The sequence below is a fragment of the Callorhinus ursinus genome, unplaced genomic scaffold, assembly GCF_003265705.2.
Source record: "Callorhinus ursinus isolate GAN/ISIS: 27379988/994484 unplaced genomic scaffold, GSC_fseal_2.0 scaffold10, whole genome shotgun sequence".
Taxonomy (NCBI): Eukaryota; Metazoa; Chordata; class Mammalia; order Carnivora; family Otariidae; genus Callorhinus; species Callorhinus ursinus.
The window spans coordinates 22,938,391-22,966,361 of record NW_027397072.1 but is presented as its reverse complement, the minus strand read 5'-3'; the positions used below and the strand labels follow the sequence as shown (position 1 = coordinate 22,966,361).

Genomic DNA, 27,971 nt, shown 5'->3' with positions numbered 1-27,971 from the left:
TATATCTCAGTAAAGCTGTTTTTTAATGTGATGCAAAAATCTGTTCTACTTAAAACTTAACTTAAACACAAATGTATTAGCAAGTGTTTACTCAATGGTTACAAGTAAATTTATTTGTTACAAATAAAATCATCTTGAAAATACAGTTGGAGGGTTTTCCATTTAAAGAAACTCTTCAGTTTGAGCCCTTTATAAAAGCAAAGAGTATTTTTATAAGATGAATACTAACAAAGATCTTTATTTTTCAAGAAGATCCCCCAGGGGCACCTGGGTGGGGCTCAGTCAGTTAAGCATCTGACTGGATCTTAACTTTGGTCTTGACCTCAGCTCAGGTCTTTAATCTCAGGGTAGTGAGTTCAAGCCCGACCTTGGGCTCCATGCTGGGCAAGGAGCTTACTTTAAAAAAAAAAAAAAAAAAAGGTTCCTCTAAACGGCCCCCTTTTAAAGGAAAATATTGGAGAATGTTTTTGTTTTTTAAAATTTTTAAAGCAGCCAAAAGTATTTGAATATACAATAATTCTTTAAAAAACAAACAATGTATACCAGATTAGCACACCCTCAACTAAAAAGATCTCTTTGGAGAGAAAGAGGGAGATAATTATATTTCATACAGTGAAAACATTATACAAATATTTTTCAAAACAAGGAAGTAATTTAAATATCTTTCAGAATCTCACACTCTTACATTTCAGAATTTCTCAAACACTTACCTTCAGACTTCAAAGAACACTTTGGCTCAATACTCTATAGCCTCTTTGCAATAAAATGTGGCATTGTTTTCTTGCTATGGTGAACAGTCAGTAAATCAGTCAAGAACATTTATTAAAAACCCACCATGCACAGATGCACATATTGGACACCTGGGGAGTTATACAGGAAGTAGAAAACATAGTACCTGACCTCAAGGCAGAGATGGTAGAGAAAAGACCAACACAAATCATACAGAAGAGCAATAACATTGTATTTCCTTTATTTCACCCTGGAGAAGATAATACGAACACAGAGTACACATTACTTGGATACTGCTTACTTCAACTTTTCATAAAATGGAAGAGTAGGCAAGAGAACTAAGAAATAAAATTAGGATCAGAGGTGATATAAGGTGAGGTTAAAAAAGGAAGAAGGAGAAAGTAAGGAAACAAAACCCCTAGAATGGCTAGAAGTGTTATGACCACCTGACAACAAAATGGTAGTTTCAGGTCTTATTTTTCATAACTCCCTAAAAATTGCCAGGCTACCATAGTGGGACCAATGGGGCAGAAGTTCCTCTCTTTGAAAATACATACCTACCATGGCTCATAATATTACATATACATGAAATCACAGAAATTCCAGGTGCAAGATAGTTTTTATTCACATGCTTATACCTTGGCAGCTGACAATCTTTAGAAGCTTTCAGCACCATCTCCCGAAGGCCCAATCACCAGACCTGCAGGATGGACCAGATGTCCTGCCCCCCAGTCACAAAAAGAACACAGCTGGTCCACAGGCTCCTCTCCTTCTTCTTATGCCAGTGAAATATTATCATGCTAGTCTGTCTATCTTAAAGTTTAAATAAGTGCCAGGAAAACAGAGTTTCAAAGAAACAATTCAAATTGTAAATAACTGGAGTTTTTCCAATGATCAAAGAATTATTCCTATCAATTGCTGCATAAAGTGGTAATTTACTGAAACTCCAAGTATAGGAAGTAAGAGTCAGACATGAATCTGGTGGAAATGCCAGAGTGATGGAGATTTTCAGTGGAAAGGTAGGTTCAAGCAGCAGTTTTACAAAAGACTTTGGAGAGGTGATTTATTTCCAAGAGTTAGCTCCAACTCTTGATAATGTTTCCTTACACTTAAATTTAATTCTCTTTCTCTCCAAAAATTTCATCCACTGGATCTTAAAAATGTGTGGAATGACTCTAGTTTCACTTTAGTATCATAGCCCTTCAATTATTTGCAGGCAGTTCTTGTGACCTCTCTTTCAACCGTACCATGAGTCACCTCTTGACCAGGCTAAATACTCCAGTTTCTTTTCACTATTCCTCACATGAATGTGGCTTCAGTTTCTTTGACTGTCCTCTCCTCTCTCTTCTCTGCATGTGTACAGTTTGTCTGTAGCCCTCTTCCAGGATAATAACCCACAACTACACATAAGATTCCAGGTATGCTCTAAAGAACACAGAATCAAGTAAAAACAATCCATGCCTTCATTTTAAAGGCTGAACTTCTATTAATAAATACCACTGCAAACTGAAATCGTTTTTTTGGCAGCCACATCAGTGTTGATTTGTATTGTGCCTCCTATCAACTAAAAGCCCAAAGACTTTTACATACACACTATTGCTAAGCCACATATCCCTCATTCTTAATTTGGACAGCCGAATTTCGGAATCCATTTCAAGATTTTAAATTTATCCCTATTATATTTCAATCTTGTTAGTTTTATCTCTCTATTTACAGCCTGTTATAATATTCTTAGATTCTATTCCAATTTTGGGTTGGCACTCCCAGTTCTGAGTTATAAACAGATATAAGCATGCTTCTGGAAAACTCCCTCTCTGGCAGCCACAGTTCAATTAATCAGTACCTCTTGGGTACAATCATTTAAATAATATTTACCCAATAACACCACGAGACTAAACATTCATCACAAGGATATCATGAAGAAATTTATCACGTGCCTCAAAGATATACTCTTTTTGTCCTACAAATTCAGAGACAGTGCCAATGATTCCATTGTACGGCACACATTTTGTCTTGAGAGGTAAAATTTCTTTTCCTGTATTAAGGAAAAGAGACTATAAAGAATTATCATATCCGAGAGTTGGCAGAATTTGCATGAAACATGTCCTCAAAAACTACTTGTAGAAGAAAGGATGGAAATGGGGGCATTTAAATTGGCCTCTTTTCCTTAGAGACTTCCTTCTATCAGATCCCTACCTCAAGATTGAGACTACATCGAATCCTTCTTTGCATTCCTAAAGCTGTGCTGTATAACATAAATATAATACAAGTCACATACCTAATTTTAAACTTATTAATAGCCTCATGAAAAGAATAAAAGGGTGAAAATAATTTTAAACTATTTTTTAAAATTTTATATATAGTACAATTCTCCTCTTTTGTGTACAAGCACTTGAGTTTTAGAAACGCATGGATTCATGTACATAGATCTGTGTAAACCACCAAAAGTAGGATACAGAACAATTTTATCAGCCTCCCAAATTTCCTCATGCTATCCCTTTGTAGTTACTTTCCCACCATCCCTCAGCCCTGGCAACCTCTGATCTGTTCTCTGTCCCTTCAGTTTCACATTGTCCAGAATGTCACACAAATGGAATCATCTGGTATGTAACCTTTGGAAGCTGGCTTCTTTTCACTTAGCATAGGTATTTAAGAACCAGCCAAATATGCTGATACATTTAAGTGCATGTATCAACAGTTTGTTCCTTTTTATGGCTGACTGGTATTTCATTCTATGGAGGTACAGTTTGTTTATCCTTTTACCCAATGGATGACGTTTGGGTTAGTTCCAGTTTTTGATGGTCACGAGTAATGCCACTACAAATATCAATATGCAGGTTTTTGTGTAAACATAAAGTTTCCATTTCTAGAGAAATGATTATCATTTCTGGATATCTAAGAGTGGAATCAGTAGGTCATATGAAAAAGTGTATCTTTAACCCTAAAACAAACTACCAAACTGTTTTCCAGAATGGCTCTTTCATTGAACAGTCACACAAACAAAGCATGAGAGTTTCAACTGCTACACATTCTCATCAACACCTGATGTGGTCAGTTTGTAGTTGTCACTGCCCCTGTTGTTTTTAGTCCTTCTAATAGGTGTGTCATGTCATCTCAATGGTTTTAATTTACCTTTCCCTAAATGACAAATGAAGTGGAGAATCTTTTCATGTCTTTACTTGTTACCTGTGTATCTTCTCTGGTGAAATTTGTCTTCTGTCAGATACATGATTTGCAAATATTTTCTCCCACTGTGTCTTATCTGTTCAAAGCCTCAAAAGTATTTTCAGCAGAGCAAAAATTTTTAATTTTGGCGAAATCCAATTTATCAACTTTTTTTGAGGATTTGGTTTTTGATGTTGTATCTAAGAATTCATTGCCCACCTCGAGTCACAAAGACTTCCTATTATGTTTCCTTCTCAGAGTTCTATGGTTTGAAATTTGACGTTTCAGAATGTGATCTGAGTTATATTTTGTACATGGTTTAAGATACAGGTCAAGATCCTTCTTTGGGGGCAGGGAGGGCATATGAATGCCTAATTGTCCTAGCAACATTTGTCGAGAAGACTATCCTTTTTCCATTGAAGTGCTATTGCATAACCGTGAAAAATCAACTGATCATATTCATGTGGTTCAATTACTAGACTTTCTATTTTGTTTTATTGATCAGTATCTATTCTTTTGCCAATACCACACTACCCCTGAGAATCAGTCTTAATAGTCTGGCTCCTCCAACTTTTTGTTCTTCTTTTCAAAATTATTCTGGTTATTCTAGTTCCTTTGCCTTTCAAAATGAATTTTAAAATAATCTTTTTTTAAAAAAATTTTATTTGAGAAAGAGTGAGAGTGAGAGAGAAAGAACACAAGCAGGGGGAGGAGCAGAGGAAGAGGGAGAAGCAGAATCCCCACTGAGCAGGGAGCCCAACATGGGACTCAATCCCAGGATTCTGGGATCATGACATGAGCCGAAGGCAGATGCTTAACCAACTGAGGCACCCAAGCACCCATATTTTTTTATTTTTTATTTAAATTCAATTTAGTTAACATACACTGTATTATTAGTTTCAGCGGTAGAATTTAGTGATTCATCAGTTGCATTTAATACCCAGTGCTCATTACATCACATGCCCCCCTTAATGTCCATCACCCACTTACCCCATTCCCCCATCAACCTCCCCTCCAGCAACCCTGTTTGTTTCCTATAGCTAAAGTCTCTTATGGTTTGCCTCCCTCTCTGTTTTTATCTTATTTTATTTTTCCTTCCCTTCCCCTATGTTCATCTGTTTTGTTTCTTAAATTCCACATATGAGTGAAATCATATGGTACCTGTCTTTCTCTGACTGACTTATTTCATTTAACATAAAATATCCTCTAGTTCCATCCACATCATTGCAAATGGCAAGATTTCATTCTTTTTGATGGCTGAGTAATATTCCATTTTATATATTTATACACACACACACACACACACACACACACTCACACATATATATGGTAAAGGAAGATGTGGTATATATATATCTTTATCCATTCATCTGTCGATGGACATCTAGGCTCTTTCCATGTTTTGGCTATTATGGGCATTGCTGCTATAAACATAGGGGTGCATGTGCCCCTTCGAAATACTATGTTTGTATCCTTTGGTTAAATACCCTGTAGTGCAATTGCTAGATCATAGGGTAGTTCTATTTTTAACTTTTTAAGGAACTTCCACACTGTTTTCCAGAGTGGCTGCACCAGTCCGCATCCCCACCAACAGTGTAGGAGGGTTCCCCTTTCTCCACATCCTCGCCAACATCTGTTGTTTCCTGACTTGTTAAAATAATATTTTTAATATCTACAAAATCCTGCTGGGATTTTCATGGGGATTGCACTAAAACTGTAGATAATTCAGAGAAAATAACTTAAATATATTGAGTCTTCCAATCCATGAATATGATATCTTTCCATTTACTGGGGTCTTCAATTCCTTTCACCTGCATATAGATCCTGAACATATTTTAACAGATTTATAAGTATTTTTTCTTTTCCTTTTTTTTTGTAGGGTAGCTATTATAATGGCACTATTTTTAAAATTTCTGTTTCTAATTGTTCTTGCTAGTATAAAGAAATAGGATTTAAAAAAAAGAAATAGGATTGACTTTCCTATGCTGACCTTGTATCCTACATCTTTGAAAAACTCACTTATTAGTTCTAAAAGATTTTTAGAAATTCCTTGGGATTTTCTACGTAGACAAACCTGTCATATGTGAATAAAGGCAGTCTTACCTCTTCCTTTCCAATCTGTATGCCTTTTCTTTCTTTTACTTGCCATACTACACTGTCGACAACTTCCAGTATGTTATATAGAAGTTGTAAAAGTGAACATCCTTGCCTTGCTCTCAATCTCAGGAGGAAACCATTTAGTCTTTTACTACCATGTATGATGTTAGTTGTAGGCTTATTCCCAGGATAAAATCCACTTGGTCATAAATGCATATGCATTTCATACACACTTTTTTTTCTGCTGGATTCAATTTGTTAATGTTTTTTTAAAGAGTTTTGCTCCTCTCTTCAAATGAGAGATACTGATCTATGGTTTGTTTTGTTTCATTTTTCTTGTACTTTCTTTGACTGGTTTTGATATCAGGAGAATGCTGGCCTTATAAAATGAATTTGGAAATTTTGTGTCCACTTCAATTTCTGAAAGAGATTGTATAGAATTGGTGCTATGTCTCCCTTAAATGTTTGGTAGAATTCATCTGAGATAATCTGGACTTGCACTTTTATTTTTGAAAGACTGTTTTTAATTATGAACTCAACTGTTCTAATGGATAATAAAACTATTCAGATTATCTATTTCTTCTTGAAAGAGTTCTGATGGAGGGGCACCTACGTGGCTCAGTAGGTTAAGTGTCTGACTTCAGCTCAGGTCAAGATCCTGGAGTCCTGAGTGTGCTTCTCCCTCTCCCTCTGACCCTCCCCCCAGCTCGTGCTCTCACTCTCACTCTCTCTCTCTCAAATGAATAAATTTTTAAAAACTTAAAAAAAAAGAAAGTTCTAATGGTTTGTGTCTTTCAAGGAATTTGTCCATTGCATTTAAGTGGCTGAATGAATTGGCATCAAGTTAGGTTCAAACTGAAAGTGCTAAGCCATCTTCTGTGGACTTGGTTCAAATGTCAGTATAGTTTTCAAAGCCATTTAATGTTATTCTGGTTTTTCCCCAAGTATGTGTTACCCAGGGACCGGTCTGGGATCTAGGCACTGTTCTACACTACAGATCAGTTCTCAAAGCCTTTGCTATATTGATTCTGTCTGGTTCCATACATGTGCAGAGGATAAGCCTGAGACTTCATACACAGATCCTTTTCTCCAGCTCTCTCCTCTCTAGGACTTCCCCCTATATATTCTCTGGTTCCCAGGGGTGTCTTTTCCTGGTACTCTGCCTAGAAAGTGGGAGTTTCAGCCTCCCCATGTTCTTGTGTACTTCCCCTGACGGTGTCCACCTACCGGTAAAGTAGCAAAAGAAAAGTTTGAGAGGCTGCTGAAGGAGAAGTCCAGTTTCATCACTGGAACTTGCCTGAGTTAGGAATAAGAGTTAAAAAAAACTCCAGCCTGAAGGGCCCCTCCCCTTTTGGTCTTCTGACCCAAGAGAAAGGGTGTTCACTGGAGCTTTTTCTGTCCATGCCTACTGCATAGTTCCAGGATCTAGGGTGCCCTATGGTCTAAACTAGGAGATATGAAAGAAAAAAAGGGGGGGGGGGCAGGACACAAAAACTAACTTTATACGGGTCATTCTTTCAGTTCTAATTTTTGTTCTTACTATGTCGGCTATTATTTACTTTTAAGAGTCCTCAGGTATTTGCTATAGGTATTCTTCAGGTACTCTAGGGTTTTCCATTGCAACCACTGAGAGAAAGAGGGTGGAGAGTGTTTACATCTTCTTATCTAGAACTGATGTTTTCTCTATTTTTTTTTTAAGATTTTATTTAGTTCTTTGACAGAGAGAGCACAAGCAGGGGGAACGGGAGAGGGAGAAGCAGGCTCCCCACTGAGCAGAGAGCCCGATGCAGGGCTCGATCCTAGGACCCTGGGATCATGACCTGAGCCGAAGGCAGACACGTAACCATTTGAGCCACCCAGGGTCCCGAACTGATGTTTACTCTTAATAAATAAATATTTAAGACATAATCATATATAAAAATAATTAATTAAATCAATTAATACATTTATTTAGCCAAGAGATATAAAATAGTATCATTTCAACATGTAATCAACGTCAAAGTAATTAGTGAGATATTTTACACTATTTTTAGAACCAGGAGTTCAGAATCTGACGTGTCATACAGCTCATCTCAATTCAGACTCACCATATTTCAAGTACTACATTGCCACAGGTGGCTAGTAGTGACCATGTTAGGCAGCACAGGTCTAGAGGAACAAATGAAAAGAAAGAAGAGAGCAAAGGGAATTAAGGAAAGGTCATTCAACCTTCCATGATTCCTTCCTGGTGAAATGTACTCACTACTTCATTAGGCAGTACTTTCCGTTGCTGGGCAATTATTACTGGATGGAAAAAATTCTTTCATATGTTGAAAATATACATATACCTACAAATCACTTTTACCTATTAAGGGTAGTCCTACCCTAAGCATTATTGCATATGGCAGTCCCCAAATCCATCTGCAGATGATTATTCTTTTAGTCTTCTCCAAGTTAAACATGCCCGGTTATTTCAGTGGTTTATAATAAAAGACAGTTCTCAAGAAATTAAGCTACATGATTCTTAGGTATATCAGAGGGAATTTTCTATGTTGCTGATTCTTAGAAACTTGGACTAATTAGGAAAGGGTATAAAGCCCCATCTTCAGATGTTATAATATGTTTTTAAAATGAACCTTTAACCTTGTATTTTTGTATACTCATTTCAGTGCATAAAATAACAGTATTTTAAGTCAAATGTCATGAATTAGCATTACTTTATTGAATAATAAATATTCTACTGCAGAAAATGTAGTCCTAATAATTTTCTAATGCATATTCACAAACTGTTTCATTAATATAATGTATTACCAGTTCCCTGTTAATGACTGTAATGCATTGACACCATAAAAAGAAAATACGCTTTCTCAACCTTTCCATGATTTTTTTTTTTTGGTAGTTTTAAAAGGTAGTTAGGAACTAAAGATAATTTTAAAACAAATCAGTAATGATGATTTGTCATGAAATTGTGAGAAACTGGGAAAACAATAATAAAGGAAAACACAGCAAATAAACTTGATTTTCATATACACATCATTAATTTAGGTGTAGCCTCTAGACGACCATGTATTTACATTTCACTTCCTGTGAACTGTCAGGGAGATGGATAAAAAGGCTGGTTTAAATGTACAGTGTAAGCAGTTTTGCATTTATAGAGAAGAAAGAGACACTGTCCTTTAGAGAACACTATGGAAAAACTCCTGAAATGTGAAACAATGCAAACAAAATGGTAACGATTACTCTAGACTTGAGGAAGCTTAAGAAAAGGAGCACACTGACTGTAAAGATTTGGGTTAAGCCGACAGGATAAAAGAAGACTTTTCTCATTTTCTAGAGAGATAATCTTCACTTATTAATTCATTCAATACCTCAAAAAATTAAGCATATGCAATAACTCCACGCACTGTCAGTAACAGAGAAAGAATTAAGAGATTCTGCTCCCAATAAAGCTTGTAATCTAGGAGATACAATCTTAGAGGTAAGACATTATAAAAATAACTACAAACACTAATAAATTACTGATTCAGGATAGGATCATCAATGGATACTAAAACCATTCGACAAAAGGTTACTGGGGAACAGGATACAGTCTCAAAGTATCACCCTACAGATAACTAATAAATTACAATAGAAAAAGGTATCTTGGGGCGCCTGGGTGGCTCAGTTGTTAAGCGTCTGCCTTTGGCTCCGATCATGATCCCAGGGTCCTGGGATCGAGCTCCACATCGGGCTCCCTGCTCCACGGGAGGCCTGCTTTTCCCTCTCCCACTCCCCCTGCTTGTGTTCCCTCTCTCACTATCTCTCTCTGTCAAATAAATAAATAAAATATTTTAAAAAAAAAAGAAAAAGGTATCTTTACAATAGAGAAAGTTGGCAGATACCACCTTAATTTAACCACAAGGTAAAACTTAGCAGCACCAATAATGGAACAAACGGACACCATGGATCTTGTGAGGACAGAACATCACTTATTTAGAAAGCCTGACCAAAATGTTTCACTGAAATACAACCATGAAGAAATAATCAGACAAACCAAGTTATGAGACATTCTACAAAACAGGCCTCAACTCTTCAAAACCACTGACATCATGAATAACCAAAAAAAAAAAAAAATGGGTAAGAGAACTGTTCTAGATCAAAGAAAATTCAGTAGATATGAGCAGGAAATACAGTATATGATCCTTAACTGGATCACAGACCACAGGAAAAAAGCTAAAAGGAAATTAACGAACAACTGTGGAAACATAAATATGGACCACACTAAATAACCTTATTCTGGCAATGTTAAATTTCTTGAGTGTGATAATGGCATTGAGATTCTACAGAAGAAAAATACCCTCTTCTTGGGAGATATATACTTAAGTATTCAAGGTGACGTGTACAAATGTTTTCAACTTACTTTAAAATGGTTCGGCAAAAATATTTTGATATATAGATAAAAATAGATATCTTTATCTGCATACATATGCACATATGTGTGTGAGTCCAGAGAGAGAGAAATAAACTGGCAAAATATTAACTGATAAACTAGATAAAAGATTCACAGATACTAACTGTACATACAATTCTTCCAAAAATTTTACCAGAGGAATGTTATTTTTAAAAATAACAATTTGAGAAAAAAATAGTAGAGGGTAAAAACTGATTAGTGTTGCAAGAAATGTCACAAAAAACATGCAATGGTAATTCTGAAAATGGAGGAATTAGTAAAGAATGTAAGAGACAGCTTCATCAAAGAGTGGCACTTGAGCTGGGTGTCAGGCAACACAAACAATTCTAACAGAAACAAATGGTATAAAATACATTGATACTTTTTTATAAAAAGTGGAAGAATATAGAATATATACCCCGAACATTAAAGAATAAAAAGGATTTAGGAGTGAGGATATGAAGGGAATACCATGAGCAAAAGCAGAGTGGCAGGAGACCTAGAACATATCTACGGAAGCAGAGCAGATGCTGTTGTTGCCCCAGCCATTCTCTCTTGGTCCACCCATCCCAGTGGTCACCCGCAGCTCTGGATTCCTGAACATCAGAGTTTCTCAAAATCAGTACTACTGACATCTGAGCCTGGATAATTCTTTGTTGCAAGCGGAGGCCCTATGAATTGCAGGATGTTTAGCAGTATCCCTGGGCTCAACCCACTACATGCCAGCCAGTAGCACTCTCCTCCTCCCTCAGTTGTGACAACCAAAACTGCCTCCAGATATGGACAAATGATCTCCGGGGAACAACACCACCTCCCCACCCCAAACCCCACTCCCATTCCCCTACCGCTCCTCCTCATTCCGCTACATCCTACCTCACCCCTCTGCACTCTCACCCCTACCCTGGCGATAGCTATAAACCAGTGGCCACTCAGCTCAAATAACTTTATCTAACCGGCCGAAAAGGCAGCTTGGTCAGCAACAAGGGGAAAGAAACAATAACAAAAGCCCCAGTGCCTGAAAGTGAATGACACTAAGAAGAGGAGATGAGAGTGAATATATAAACAATTTCCTCGCTTTCCTTGAAACAATGCTGAGATGAGTTATACACAGTTGGGAAGTTGGAAGTAGGATTTACCCACTCATTTATGTACCCTTTTTTGGCTTTCTCCCTCCCTGTCTCTCTTCCCCACTCCCTCCTAGTGCTTCCATGGATCACCTCCCAAATAAGCTGCTTCTACCAAAATCCGTGTCTTAAGCTCTGTGTTTTAGGAATCCAAACTAAGGCAAAAATTTGGCTGTTCAATAAAGAAATATATGCTGCTCCTGAAAAAATGACCCATCTAATATCGAACTGTGGCTGTGTGTGGTTTTCCAAAATCTCATCTCTGACAGTTTTGCTCATTTAGTGATGGCCTCACAAGAAGGCAGCACTCAGTATGGGCCGCTAAAGTTCAGTGAGATGAGACAGGGCTTCAGTACTTCCATTTCTATCCCACAACCAATAAAGAAATGCAGCACCCAAAGGGCAAGAAGAGGAATAAAGGATGGAACAAACAAAATTATTTCAAGTAGAGGAGAACGGTTCAAGCTATCAAAGCTGCCTGATATACCAACTTCATCAAACCAAAGCATAGCTTGAGACCTGAGAGAATCTGGCTTGGCAACTCACTAGACACAGGCACACAACTCTGCAAAATGCAGCAATTTCATACAAGAAATTGCTTCCCTGCTTGTTCCCCAGAGGGCAAGAAAGAGCAATGAGGCTGGCCTGAGGCCGAGAATGAAAAAAGCACAAGATGAGCCTGGAACATCTGGTCATGCCAGAAAGCACAAGAGCTATCAAAGGCTTTTGGGGTCATATCAACAAGACTCAGGCACATCATGAAGAGGTTCTCACTAGCCAAAGATGGGTCACTTCAAACATCAATAACAATAATAAGTGTAATGGGCTAAAACACATCAAAATTTAAACCCATGAGTTAACAACAATACTCTAAAAAACCATAGTTAGGGGCACCTGGGTGGCCCAGTTGGTTAAGCGACTGCCTTCAGCTCAGGTCATGATCCTAGAGTCTGGGAATCAAGTCCCGAATCGGGCTCCCTGCTCAGCAGGGAGTTTGCTTCTCCCTCTGACCCTCCCCTCTCTCATGCTCGCTCTCTCTCATTCTCTGTCAAATAAATAAATAAAAATCTTTAAACACACACACACACACACACACACACACACACACACAAACACAGAGTTGCCTTTGGAAGATACACAGAAACATACTCAATATTTGGAAACCAGAAAAAAAAAGAATCAAGTATTTATTCTCTCCTTCTAAAGGAATTGTACTTAGGATTACCAAATACTTAATCAGGAAAAACTTCTTTTTATAGAAATTTTCAGCTAATAAGGAAGAGATAATAGAATATCACATTTTGCAACTCTTAAATTAACAGATCTAAGTCATGACCATTAAAAACTCTGCTACATCAAAGACAACCAGACATTACAGGCCTCCTAATGGAATAATATGTGATCCTGAGAAACATTCTTGCCAAAAAAAAATAATAAATAAACTTAAATCTGATTAAGCCTCTAGATCAAATTACCAACTCATATAGTATATACAGGAGCAAAGGAACATGTTACAATCACACCATGGGGCTAAAATCATCAAAATTCGAACTGGGGGAAACCCTATAGGACAAATGGCCCAGTTTCTTCACAAATAAATTGAAAACAAAGAAGAAAAAGAATGAAGGAGGAGGAGGAGAAAAGGAGGAAAAAGAATATAAGGAGGAAAAAAGAAGAAGAGTAGAAAGAAAAGGAAAAACAAAAGGGAGCACAGAGGGTTGAGGTGACTATAAATAGGAGACCTAACTACTACATCCATCTATTGCAATGTACACACAATGAGTATTGAAATAAACTGTAAAACACACACATGCGCACATGTACACACACACATTTCACACATGCATGTGTGCACAGGTATCTGTGTGTGTCTATCAACCAGGGAAATCTGAACACTGACCAGGAATGATAGATTTAAGAATTAGCGTTGGCTTTTGAAGTGTGACAATGATATTAAAGTTACTTTTTAAAAAAGTCATTATCTTGTAGAAATACATACTGAAATATTTATGGATGATATGACACTTTGGATTTGCTTCAAAATGATCTGGGAAAAAGTTGACAGAGGACACATAAAACATGACTGACCACGAGCTGATAATTGTGAACCTGGGTGACAAGTACCTCGGAAGTCATTACACCATTCTCCCTACTTTTATGGTTGAAATTTTCCATTTAAAAAAAAAAGTTTCAAGTGACTTTCTCAGAGACTCTACATACTGCCACTAGGATTTGATCTCAGTTGGCAAATGAAGATAATTCATGTTAAAACAATTTTTTATTCAGCAGACATACAGAGTTGGAAGAAACCTTTATAATGAAGCCAATCATATAATTTATCATCCAAACTAGAGCACCCTACAGTGGGAAGGGGACATTATTAATAATTAACCAGGACAAGAGATGTAAGGAAGAACATGGTTGATTGCTTTGCACATATATCCAGCCCAGTTCCTGACAGCTGAGAATTACCCCTTTTAGGCACAATATCTCCAATACAGAAGTTATATGGTATCTATTTCAATTCTTCCAATAACAAAGAACTCATTTCTCATAATACAACACCAATTTTTTAACTATAGTTGTTTTTAATTAAGTAACCTCTATACCCAACATGGGGCTCAAACTCATGACCCGGAGATCAAGAGTCACACACTCCACCGACTAAGTCAGCCAGGTGCCCCAGACCTGGACCAATTATTAAAAACTCTTGTGCAGAGTCAAAAGCTGCTTCCTAGTAACTTCTCCCTGGTAATACTGGTTTTACTTTCTGGAAAAGCAAAGTGTGATGAGTAGAAAGAACCCTGTATACTAAAGAGAAGAAAACTAGATCTGCCATTAGCTAATCCCATCTTGGACAATGGACTTAACCTCTCTGAGACTTCATTTCCAGTACTTTCTATCTTTAAAAACTAGTTCCCCGAGTTTCTTCAAGCACTGTTTGTGTCAAGCACACACTAGTTGGATAACATGTCTCCTGCACTGTGGTGCACAATGTCAACACAGCACTCATGTTTGGTCTGCTATGCCACAGGGACAGCCCGGGAACCTCCCTCCAAGCTATAGACAGGATGTTTCTGTTAATACAGAACAAGACTGTTAGCTTTTTCTATAGTCACATTAATGCTTCACACTATATATCCCGATCTTCCCTCATGTAACTGCTTTCCTCTACCTTTGCAGCTAATTTTTGAAATCTAATAAGGGACCCTACACTCTCCGTAATTTCATCCTGTTGTTTCTGATTCAATATACAAGCCTGATGAGATAAATTTAAGTTTTGTCCCATACCATAGTACCAATCTCTTTAAACGTATGCTCTCCCAAAAGCTGAACAAATATATCCGTATCATTCACAAAAATGCGGAATGAAACATAGCAAAACTTATGACCCTAAAAACTTTCCAATGATAAACCAATTTATCATTTTTTGGTTCAAAAACATAAAATATCCAGCAAATAACACAGAGAAACGGTCAAGATTTTCTGCTGAAGTGATTTGCTACGTCAGCTGATCAACTATCAAAAGAGAAATAAGGGGGCACCTGGGTGGCTCAGTCGTTAAGCATCTGCCTTCAGCTTGGGTCATGATCCCAGGGTCCTGGGATGGAGCCCCGCATCGGGCTCCCCGCTCCGCGGGAAGCCTGCTTCTCCCTCTCCCACTCCCCCTGCTTGTGTTCCCGCTCTCCCTGTCTCTCTCTCCCTGTCAAATAAATAAATAAAAATCTTTAAAAAAAAAAAAAAAGAGTTTAGTTTGACACAACTTGCTTTTTTTTAAGATTTTATTTATTTATTTGTCAGAGAGAGACAGTGAGAGAGGGCAAGAGCAGCAGGGAGAAGGAGAAGCAGGCTCCCCACTGAGCAGGGAGCCAGATGTGGGGCTTGATCCCATGATGCCGGGATCATGACCCCCAGGACCCCGGGATCATGACCTGAGCCAAAGGCAGATGCTTAACCGACTGAGCCACCCAGGCGCCCTGACATAACTTGCTTCTAAGTAAACCTCTGTTGGCTACTAAAGACATAACATGTTTCAAATGCTCTCAAACCATTTGTTTAATAATCAGCTCTTGAATCTTACCCAACACCAGAATAAAAATTAGACCGTAATTTTAAGAATGCATCTCTCCTTCGTTTTCTCTAAATATTGGGACCATGTTTTTCTTCATCTGTAATTTGCTGCCACTATCCACAATTTCTCCACCCTGATGGTTATTTGGCAATTCTAGTAATTCCATTTTTCAAAAAGATCACTACTACAAAAAGAACATGGGTATAGCTAATTAATTCAAGTAAGAATTCTACTGAGCTCTCCTTTCAGTACCATGAAACTACCATGCAGATGAGGAAATAAAGTTGTTCCGTCCACAAAAATATTTTTTGAATGAGCACTGTAATGTTGTCTCATGAATAATATGATTCAAATTAAAAATAGTAGTTATATGTCTACTTACCAAGGACACGACGAAAGAAGCTGCTACAACAGGTAGTAAAGTAGATGGCATCAAAGGATCTTTAGCTCTAAAAATAGAGTTCTTCTGCTTCAGTTAATTATTAGGATGACATAAGTTCTGACAAATCCATGTCTCTTAAGAGGAAATGTAGCAAGACTAACAGGCTGAGGGGAGAATATTCTATTTTAATTACATTTGCCTTTGATCCTATCTAATTTCTTTCAGATCCCTTCTGTTTCATAAAATAAAACTGGGTACTTAATCAGCTGGTCACTTAGACTCTACCCTCAAGTACAGGCCAAGGTTAAAATCTTTTGATAATTTCATCCATAAATAAATTTTAAGTACGTTTTAAAATGAAAACCCAATTTTTTCACTCACAAATGTCCAAAGAATTCAGCTATATAATCTGATCCACCTTATTATCTTGACCTTTAAGTTTTCCTCCCTCATCTTTTCCACATTAAAGAAATATCACCCAGGAGTTTTTACAAAGTAGTTCAGAACTGTTGTGTAATTTGTGATCTGATCGTAAATTAAAACAACAGTTTTTATTATATCAAAAAGATATAATTAAGACAATTAAAGATGTATCAGATGAGATAACAGACTGGAATCATAAAGTCATGTTACAAGGTCAGGGCCTCCGAGATAACTTAAGATCACAGGCTCACTAGTCTTAAAGACACATACAGTAAAATACAGCATTTAAAACTATTCCCTACCTCTCAAAGCTGAAGCTCAGCCTTTATCTCTCAGAAACCTGATTAACTTCTGACCCTATTTTCACAAACTTCTTGTGAATTCTGCCCTCAGCAAGAAAGCCAACCATAAGTGTCCAAGAGAGATCCACACAAAAGTTGAATTTGTCATTTCATTTCCAAACAGATTTTAGTGAACGGCCCACCACCGTTCCTAGTGAGGGATGGCAGACGCCATTAACATCTGATGTTGTGTTTACTTCCCATGGAGGGATGCCATTGCCTGTTTTTACTTCCTGCTGAACTTTCTTGCTATGAGCCGCTGATTATTCACATTGATTTACTATTATCTGCTTCTACTGAGAAGCACATTGTTACCGTAAGATAATAAAAAACAATATTTATTTCCCAGCATGTTATGGTGGGAAAAACATTGAGCTTATCCTAGGAAGTCCTGGTTTTGAGTTCTGGGTCCCTGACTTCCCAGTTATGTGACCTCAGGCTGCTAGTCACTTAGACTCTACGAGCTCTCCCTTATATGGGAGATTAGAATGAGATCATTTAAGTAAAAATACTTTAGAAAATATGGACTGCTATACAACTGTAAATACTTCTTTCTAATCCCTCACTGAATTATACAAAGCAGAAATCTAAGGCTGATGTGGCACAGCTTGACACAGACAAGTAACACTTGCCAAAAAATCAGGAGAAATAACCACAGAATGCAAGATGGGGGGAAAGAAACCACCAATCTTTCTTTCCGTTCTGAGTTCATTGTTTAACAATGTGACTTCTGCAGACTGCATCCACAGGAACAAACCAGAGCACCAGAAGCAGAATCAAAGTAGCGCACAAAGAACAATCTCAGACCAGACTTTGCGCTCCAGCTCCCACAAAAACAGTGCTTGGAAGACGGTGCAAAAGCCCACTCATAAACTTTCAGAAACTTTGTGAAAACCAAGCTTTAGCCTGTGGAATTCATGGGGAGGGGGGAACCCACTGAATAATACTTCCTACTGTCAAATAATTCTGAAATGCCCAGCAGCTGGCCCAAGAAAGATGTAAAAAAAAAAAAAAAATAGTATGAAGGATCCTTTGAGTTCACACACGACAGGGCTAAACAAGTCTAATAATGAACAAAAGCAAGTCCCATAATCCACAGAAGCTAAAGTGGGGGGAAATCTGTGGAAATGAATGAAAATTTAGGATGCTGAAAAATAAGGATAAATAAACTAAAATTCTTCCAAAGTAGATATAAGAAAACGCTTTTCAGAAGCAATGAATGAAAAAATTTTTACAAATAAAACTACTACCAGAGTAAAAACAGTTAAAGGCGCACAAACTCTAGCCAACATTCACTGAAAATATGAAAAAATCAAATATCAAAAATCAAGCAACAGAAAATAAGCAGTTTTTTGGTTTGTTTGTTTAAGTGGGCTCCACGCTAGGTGTGGAGGGCTCAGTGCAGGGTTCAAATGCACAACCCTGAGATCGAGACCTGAGCCGAGATCAAGAGTCAGACACTAAACCAACTCAGCCACCCAGAGGCCCCCACGCAGTTTTTTAAAAGCAATGGTAACACAATGACAATTTTTTGTTTGATCATTTAAATCTAAGTTGATAATAACAAAGGACAAAGACAGTCACGCTCCTGCCAGGAAAATTACGCAAGTCAGAAAGAAACAAATCAGCAGGGTCTGTAAGAGCAAGTTATCTACATGTACCGCAATTTTCAGGGAAGGGGTGGAGAAATACGCAAAACACAAGTCATAACAGCTCAGAAGTGCCAAGGTCACCCCAACACAGTAAAATAAATAAATAAATAAATAAATAAACAAACAAACATGAAGAAATGGTGAAATAAAAGCATCTAACAGAGACCAATCGAAATATAGTCATATCCCTTAGGGCACAAGGGCAAATTCTAGAATACTACAGAATTTCATATATCCTGCCTATAATCCACGAAGTATAGGTCTGATCCATCATGGTTACCCTGTCGTGAAAGTAGTGCTCTGTTATCCAGTAATAGCACTTCAGTGGGGTTCTAGAGCAGCTCTCCTCAGTACGACATTAATTAAAAGATTTCAACAACAAAGCAGATAGTCCACTACATGGTTAAAACCTTCTAAAACGTGCAGGAGTACGTGGAGACGTGGAGCATGTAATCCTTCACAGAAAAAAACTGACTTGCACGTGGCTGGTGGCCAGACCCCTGGATGCTCCAGAAAACAATTATTTTAAATAAGCCATTCCACCATTCAATGAACAACACTTGCTGAGTCCTCAATGGGGATAAAAGCCCTCTAAAGCGCCATAACTAGAACTGGAGATTTGTTCCCCTCCCTTCTCAAGAAAGCTGCTACTTAAAATCAAACTCCCTACTCTCGAAGGTAGGATCCCTTCCATTTCCCCAAACCGCAGGCAGCTTGGTTATCTGAAACCCTGAAGAGTCATGTTGAGGTTCAGAACTCATAAACACAGAGCCACAGTGGTCTGAGGCACTCCTCTGAAAGAACTGCTTTTACTTCTTCTGAAGGGCTCAAAGTGCTTCACACTGATGGTGTAGACTATGCACAAAGCTCTCTTGAGGAAGGCAGGCCATAATAAAATGCCATGCCTTTATCTTTCCTCAGAAGAGTATTCGATAAAGGCAAGGAACTGAAGGCCAATAATCTATACTGTCTTCAATATTCTCTACAAGGCAGCCAGGCCCTCTCCAGACCTTCTTGCTGCCTCTTGGTAGGTGACCTCAACCCCACCTCCATACAAAATAAATATAAATATATTCAAAGATACGTTCGTATCTTTGTATCGTATCGTACGATACTATACAATTAGTAATAACAGACCATCAGTGTGCATTCCCCACCCTTTTTCCTTAAAATTTATGTCTTTCTAATTCTTTGGTCTTTTCCTCCTCCCTGTGGAGCCTGAGCCTCTGTATGTCTGCTCCTAGACCCATCCCTTCCATCCTCCTACAGGTTCCTCTTCTGTTCCTGTTCTCCAGTGACTATGTTCTAATTACTAATGCTACCTAACAAACTACCCCAAACTGAGAGGTTTAAAACAACCATTTTATTATATTCCCAGATTCCATGGGTTAGAAATACAGGCAGAGTACAGATGGGTGATTCTTTTGCCCCTCGTAGCACCAACTGAGATCACTAAGTGGTATTCAATACTCTTCCACTCACGTGTCCGGTAGCTGGGTAACTCAAAGCCCAAAACTCCCAACTGCATGCCTCCAATGTGGTGCAGCTACCTGGCAGCATGGCAACCTCACAGTAGTCAGACATACTCTTTTTTTTTAAGATTTTATTTATTTATTTGAGAGAGTGAGAGAGAGAGAGAGAGAGAGAGAGAGCAAGCATGAGCGGGGGAGGAGCAATGGGAGAGGGAGAAGCAGGCTCCCCACTGAGCAGGGAGCCCGACACAGGGCTCGATCCCAGGACCCTAGGATCGGGACCTGAGCCCAAGGCAGATGCTTAACTAACTGAATCACCCAGATGCCTCAGTCAGACATATTCTTATGCAGAGCTTGGGGCTCCCAGCACAAACAAGTATTCCTGCTGAGAAGTCAGAAGCTATACATCCTCCGAAGTCACGCAACATGACCTGCATCACACGCCACTGGTCAAAATCGTCACAAGCCCACACAAGGGGAGGAAAATTATACTCCAATCCCTGAAGGAGGAGTGGCAGGGTCACACTCAGTACAGAAGAGCATGTGGGACAGGAGATTTGGTTGTGGCCACCTCTGGACAATCCACCACAGTCTCCTACTTCACTGAACACTTCATCTAAAATCATGCTCTGTCTAATCCTTTCTTAAAATGTCCACTCTCCGTGCTGCCCATAGTAGGCTGAGATAAAGAAACATGAGAAGGTAATTACAGGCAAGGGTAAAAGAATTAGCAAAACTGAGGGAGCAGAAAATCATGTGCCACAGGAATGATGAGTAGACGACACTGATAGGAACAAGATGTTCAGAAGGGAGAACAGCAGACAGAGTTGAAAACAAAGGTTAGGGACAGACTGTCAAAAAATAATCGGGTTCAGGAGAAGAGAGAACACTGGAAGGGTTATGATAGTGCCAAACAATGGAGGTGCTTCAGAATCTGGACTGGGGAGGTAGGTGCTCCACGACTGGACAGCTGGGGTGGAGCAGTAAAAGCATTCTGACATTTGTGGATTCTTTCCTTTCCTTTCTACGTGAGATGGCCAAGTCTGTGAAAGCAGGTAAAAAAAATCTGATGTTTGAGTACAATTGCCTGGAACTTGTCTTACCCAAGTACGGTGAAATTACAGGAAGGAAAAACACGAGGATAAGAACAATAAAAATAAATAAATAAAAAACCAGAGAAGAAACGATTGCTCTACAGAGGCTCTATGTTAAGATGACCAAATTCTCTGATTTTAACACTAAGTAGCATTCATTCTTCAGTTATGAGACTTTGGGGCATACTGTCAAGCAACACATTTTATGTCTAACTAATCATTTCATGATCTGCTTCCTGAATCCATCTCAAAGACAGAATCAAAAGCCCTGCTACTCTCAGGATAGATTCAACTTTATTCTTTTCTTCCCAAGTTAGTACTATATTGATCACTCTATAATAAGACATTCATGTCTTAAGAGTTGTTCTTTACAAAATAAAATTGGTTAGTCCTATTCCAGCCCAACTGTTGGTAAACTACGTTTGTGAGTCTTTTTCTGGGTTCTTTCTAAATAGGTGTATCAACCTGGTTGATGTATATAAGCTTTCAGAGTTCTCTTTCCCCTTCTTCAATAAGGAAACTATGGTGCTCTTTCTCAGATCTTTAGATACCCCCTTGTCCCACTGAAAGGTCACAAAAATTACTTTCCTTCCAATTAAGACTTTCCACACAAGACATAATCTTTTAAGTGCCTTGATTTCACTCATTTAATAAACAAACATTTTCTGATCAACTACTCCATGGGTCATACAGAACTTAGAGATCAAAGGGGTTCCTACCCCTAGAGTTTAACAACATATTATCTCAGGAACTACAGATTTGATTTGATACAAATAATGTGGATATCAAATTCTCCCATGTCTTAATCCAAATTTCTTCCTTCATGCCATCCTCGGTGCACTAGCAGGATTTGGGCTGCTTCTCTGATGATACCACCTCATATCCGCAGATCTGACATCAAATCCATCTTCATGGCATTCACTTTTTTTCTGTAAAGCAGCACAATTTATCTTTCCTTGCCCTACATTCATCTTAAGAACCAGAACACAAAGGAAACCAAGAGCTACACTAACGATGTTGTTGAACCCCGCAAAAGGTGGAGTTTCTACAAAGATGAAAAAAGAATCAAAAGCAGAAATGATCTGCGCTACAAGAGACTGTTAAGGGTACCATGTAAAATAAATCATGCATGAGTTTGCATTCTCTTTACAAACGGGTTCTTCTCCCAGTTGAACTGGGCTAAAGGCAATTTTTGTACTACATAAATAAAATCAAATTGCTGGGACCCCTGGGTGGCTCAGTCGGTTGAGCATCTGCCTTCAGCTCAGGTCATGATCCCAGGGTCCTGGAATCCAGCCCCATATCCGGCTCCCTGCTCAGCGGGGAGCCTGCTTCTCCCTCTCCCTCTGCCTGCCACTTCCCCTGCTTATGCTCTCACTCTCTCTCTGACAAATAAATAAAGAAAACCTTTTTTTAAAAATCGCCAAATTGTGACTGCTGAGTCATTCTAAGGAAGGAAAATCGCTCACTCTCTAAATTCTACAACCCAGTTCACCCTCTGGCATGGTAACTTGAAAAAACTAAACTGACACTTTTATCTTAATATTAAGTAGAGAAGAAATGTGACTTAAATATCTCTGTGTTCCATACAGCTTGAAAATCCAATGCAAATACTCAAGCCATACCCAAAATGAATAGTCTCAATGGCTGCTGCTGACCGGGAGAGAAAAATCCCAAAACAGAGAAGAAATAACTAAGCAATAGTGTGGCCTAAGTAATTAGAACTACCCCTGAAAATCAAAACCGAAAATGAAACAAAATGAAACAAAACAAAACAAAACACCCTGCTGTGCCTCTGAGGACTTCAGCAGGACTTCATTTGCAGTAGGGGGGGAAACTCACACTAACACACATATCTGTGTTATGGGAAAACCAGGCAAGATTTGCAAATGATGTCAAAGGTCACTCAAGTTTTTGCCCTAGACCAACAAAATGGAAAGGGTAATATCAAACTGTACCGGGCACTTTCAGAATTTGCCAAAGTTTGAAGATTTTTGTTCTTTCAAAGGAAGAAAGCAGCGACGAATAACAATAGTGTACTTCCTGGCCTTAGGAAGTGGGAGACAGGACTCTCCAGCTGCATTTCCTAGAGAAACATGCCGGCTGCCTTCTGTAAACTGAGATCAAATTGCCAAGAATTTACAGGACAGCAGTTATGATAGATGACCTAAAATACTGATCTGCTGCAAAGAGGATGTAGTGCAAACCACACAGGAAGTGACAGGAAATCAGCCCTTGGGCTGGCACTTACACATTCGAGAAGGCTAGGAATCCTGGACCTCTGACAGCCAAATTTCATCATCTTCCTTTGTAGGAAAAGTTATCCTTCAGAGGGAACAGTCAGAAAAATCTTGTACAAAGCTTTTCGGTGCCATTCCTATTTAATAACACTGCCCCCTGCCTGAACCAGAGGTTTAACAGGGCTAAGTGTCCAGCTGAGGTCCTCCAGCACGACTTGACCAAAAATCACATGTTTGCTGGCACACCCCTTCATTCCCTCAGCCATGAGCCCACTGGATGCCATCAATGATTCACAGCCTGTGATGATGGTAAGGAAAAAAACTAATATTTGGAGTTCACCAAATAATGAGTCATCCTCCTAAAAGAAAAGAAATCCTTACAACTGGCAGCACTACGGGATGAAATTTTAATAACCATTTTTAACATCAGTATTAATGCCATAAAAGTTGGCAAAAAGAAAACAATTTAGAAACATGTGATATTTGGTTTGCTTATGCCTTATAAAAGTCCAGTTCATGCTCCAAGAAAAAGAATGAGTAGGATATCTACTACCTATTCCTAGACTTGCCTTCTGGACTCACTGCTGCCAAGTTACTCATTCTCCCACACAACACTTTCCATATTAATTTTGACCCTTAAGAATCAAAAAGAAGTCCTGCCTTCTTTGCACCCAAATGCCAAAATGGAATCTTTTAGTATTTCACCTTTATAAAGGGAATGTTTGAAAACAGACCTCTCTGGCTGTGACATCAGTGAGTTCCTGAGGCCTCCAAGGGCCGGAGGAAGCATTCCCAGTCCCTCGCAGCACTGCTGTACTCCTACGGTGCAATCTGGCAATGGCCAGGGACCAAGTCTTTAAAGCTGTTTTATGGTATTTAACATATGGTCATAAATTGCTCAGTGCTCTAAAGAGGGGCTAAATTTGCCACCCCTATTGATGAGAAATGTTCTTATTTATTTAAATTTAGTGGCAAATTGGCACTTGTCCAGATGGAGAGGTTTAGGCATAAGTACAAAAGAAGAACTAACTGGAGATGAGTTGTATGTAACTTTCCTATACACTGAATGCAACCACATCAACTTAGGCTCACAGCACCACTATCCAACACATGGCATGACAGTACTATGCAAAGATTCTAATTTCTAAGGCCCCAGGAAGGGGGGGAACATAAATTTTATTCAGACTGCATAAGAATTTTTTTTTTAAAACAATTCTCTCTCTCTTGCTCAAGCTAACGCTATTTCCTCCCCTTAGTCCTTCATTCTCCCCTCACAAATTAGATGTATCTGGTCTTCATCTGCAATCCCAAATCTACAAAACTCCCTGGAATGTCCTAAGCCTTCTAGCCACCACCTTCGTCTTTTGCCATATTTTTGGTTAAGTTGTTTGTGTTTTTTTAATGGCTCTAATTCCCCATCACTAAAGACATGATCTTACTAAAACATTTTGTTCCCTTCCTTTTACAACCTAACCCTGTAGCCAAAGGCAGAAGAAAAACAAGGATTTTTGTTTTGTTTCGTTTTGGTGGGGTTGTTACCAATGGTATTAATGTGAATGGTATCAAAAGAGAAATGGGAAGGGTCAAGCCACTACTGGCTTTCTTTATATTTTCTCAAATAGGCAGTATAGAACTATAGTCACCATGCTATACATTACATCCCCATGATGTATTTATTTTATAACTGGAAGTTTGTACCTTCTGATACCAAAGGACTACAAGAGAAGTACAGAAATAACAGCATCAGATATAGATACAAACGTCCTTAAAAGAATATGAATGAACCAAATCCAGCAACATATAAGAAGAATAATACATAATGATCAACTGCGATTAATCCCAGGAATGCAACATGGTTCAACATCTGAAAATCAGTTTACTTATCATATTAACAGAATAAAAGAGATAAACCATGTGGTCATCCTAATAGAAAAAGCATTTAACATATTAACATTCTTTTCATAATAAAAGCTCTCAGCATGTTAAAAGAGATGGCAACTTTCCCAAACTGATAAAGGGAAACTACAGTTGACAATTGTGCTTAGTGATGAAACGCTAAACACCTTCCAATTAAGGCTGGAAATAAAGCAAGGATGTCTGACTTCATCACTTCTACTCAACACTATGCTGGAGAGCCCATTCAGTTACAGTAAAGTAAAAATAAGAAATATAAATCCTACAGATTGGAAAGGAAGAAGCAAAGCTGTCTTTTTCACAAGCGATATGATTGTTTTTGAGGAAAATACATAAGGAGCCTACAAAAAAAGTCACTAGAACTAATAAGTGAATTTAAGGACACAGAAGCAATACAAGGTCAAGGTACTAAAATCCATGATATTTCAATAGATTAGCAACAAAGACTTAGAAAAAATTCAAAGAAACCTATATGTGCTATAAATTAACCTCAAAAATATAAAATATTTTGAGGTAAATTTAAGAACATTTGTCAAGACCTGTTCATGAAAAACTACAAGACACTCAGGGTACCCGGGTGGCTCAGTCCTTGGGTGTCTGCCTTCGGCTCGGGTCATGGTCCCGGGGTCCTGGGGTAGAGCCCCGCGCCGGGCTCCTTGCTCCACAGGAGGTCTGCTTCTCCCTCTCCCACTCCCCCTGCTTGTGTTCCTGCTCTCGCTGTCTCTCTGTCAGGTAAATAAATGAAATCTTAAAAAAAAAAGAACCAGGCTTCTTTAAAAAAAAAAAAAGAAATAAAGACTACAAGACACTGAAAAAAAATTAAAGAAGATCTGATAATGGAGAGACTACCATTTTCATCTACTGGAACATTTGATATTAAGATGTGAGTTCTCGGGTGCCTGGGTGGCTCAGTCGTTGAGTGTCTGCCTTCGGCTCAGGTCATGATCCCAGGGTCCTGGGATCGAGTCCCACATCGGGCTCCCTGCTCAGCGGGAAGCCTGCTTCTCCCTCTCCCACTCCCCCTGCTTGTGTTCCTGCTCTCACTGTCTCTCTCTGTCAAATAAATAAATAAAATCTTTAAAAAAAAAAAAAGATGTGAGTTCTCTACAAACTGATCTTCAGATTCAATGCAATTCCAGCAGGACTTCTACAGGCATCTGACAAAATGATTCTAAAATCTCTGTGGATACTAAGGACCTAGGATAGCCAAAACAGTTTTGAAAAAGAAGTTGTAGGACTCACACTACCTAATTTAAAGACTTACTCTAAAGCTATAGGAATTGAAGCAGTGTTACAGGCACATGGGGACAGACGACACATCAGTGGAATACAATGTAAAGTCCAGAAACAGACTCACACTTAAGTGGTTAGTTAACATATACGTGGTCAAAATTAACTCAAAATGGATCATAGACCAAAATGTCAAAGGTAAAAATATAAAACTCCTAGGAGAAAATCTTCAAGACCTTCAGATAGACAAAGATTTCTTAAACAAAAAGCCAAAAGTATAAACTATAAAAGAAAAACTTGTTAAGCTGGACTTCATCACTATTAAAAACTTCTGCTCCTGGAAAGACATCATTAAGAAACTAAAAAGGGAAGGGGCACCTGGGTGGCTCAGTCACTGGGTGTCTGCCTTCGGCTCGGGTCATGATCCCGGGGTCCTGGGATCAAGCCCTGCGTCGGGCTCCCTGCTCAGTGGGAAGCCTGCTTCTTCCTCTCCCTCTCCCCCTGCTTGTGTTCCCTCTCTCGCTGTGTCTCTCTCTGTCAAATAAATAAAATCTTAAAAAAAATAAAAATTAAAAAAAAGAAACTAAAAAAGGAAGCCACAGACTGGAAGAAAATATTGACAAAATAACAAGTAAGTTCTTTCTAGACTCTTTAAGACTGACTACCTATAACTCAACAAAGCCCAATAATCCAATCAAAATATTGAGCAAAAGATGTCAACAGGCATTTCACAACAAAAGATGGATAGCCAACAGCGCATAAAAATGCAAATTAAAACCACAATGAGATACCACTACACACCCACTAGAATGGATATAATTAAAAAATAATAACTATATCCAATTTGGCAAAAATAGAGAGTAACTAGACATCTCATAAATTACTAGTAGGAATGTAAAACAATGCAACCACTTTGGAAAACAGGTTAGCAATTACTTATAAACATACACTTAGCTTACGACAGAGCAATACCACTCCAAGGAGTGTACCCAAGAAAATTAAGACATATCTCCACAGAAGACATGAACAAAAATATGATAGCAGCTTTATTCATAATAGCCAAAACCTGGAAACTCAAATGTCCTTAATTAGATGAATGCATACAAAAAACTGCAGCACATATACCCATACAATGTCATACTGAGTGTCAGTAAAAGAAACAAAGTACTGATACAAGGAGTAATATGGACAAATCTCAAACACATCATGCTGAATGAAGCCAGACACCAAAAACTTATATCATATTTGATTCCATTTATATGAAGTTCTAAAACAGGGAAAACCGTTCTATAGTTTGAGAGAGAAGGCTCAGGGATTGCAGGGATGTGGTGGAGGAGAGGGACTTACAGAGGGAATGAAATAATCTCTATCTCTGGGGGATGGAAACATTCTGTATCTTGACTATGGTTGAGTGACTCAGGTGTTTACAACTGACAGAGTGTATTGAAATGTACATTTTAAATGGCTACATCTTACAATATGTAAATTACATCTGAATTAACATTAATATTTTAAAAAGGGAATATAAATTTTTACCTCAGAGTTACTGTGTGATTAAATGAGATCATGTATATAAATAAGCCTAACTCTGTACAAAATAAATGCTCAATAAGTTATTTTAACAATTA

The 27,971-nt window shown here is 38.4% G+C and overlaps 1 protein-coding gene across 5 annotated transcripts in view; it reads right to left on the bottom strand.

Annotated features, from left to right (window-relative positions):
• Positions 1-27,971, bottom strand: part of BABAM2 (BRISC and BRCA1 A complex member 2) — a 395,384-nt gene that overhangs the window by 317,771 nt on the left and 49,642 nt on the right. The window contains exon 1 of one of the 5 annotated variants that reach the window (XM_073897180.1): positions 23,211-23,379. The exons of the other annotated variants lie outside the window; for them this stretch is intronic. Within the exon in view, the coding sequence (XP_073753281.1) occupies positions 23,211-23,214 (4 nt within the window). The 5' untranslated portion in view covers positions 23,215-23,379. Of the gene's footprint in view, positions 1-23,210; positions 23,380-27,971 lie in introns of those variants that run through there. 5 annotated transcript variants of the gene reach the window in all.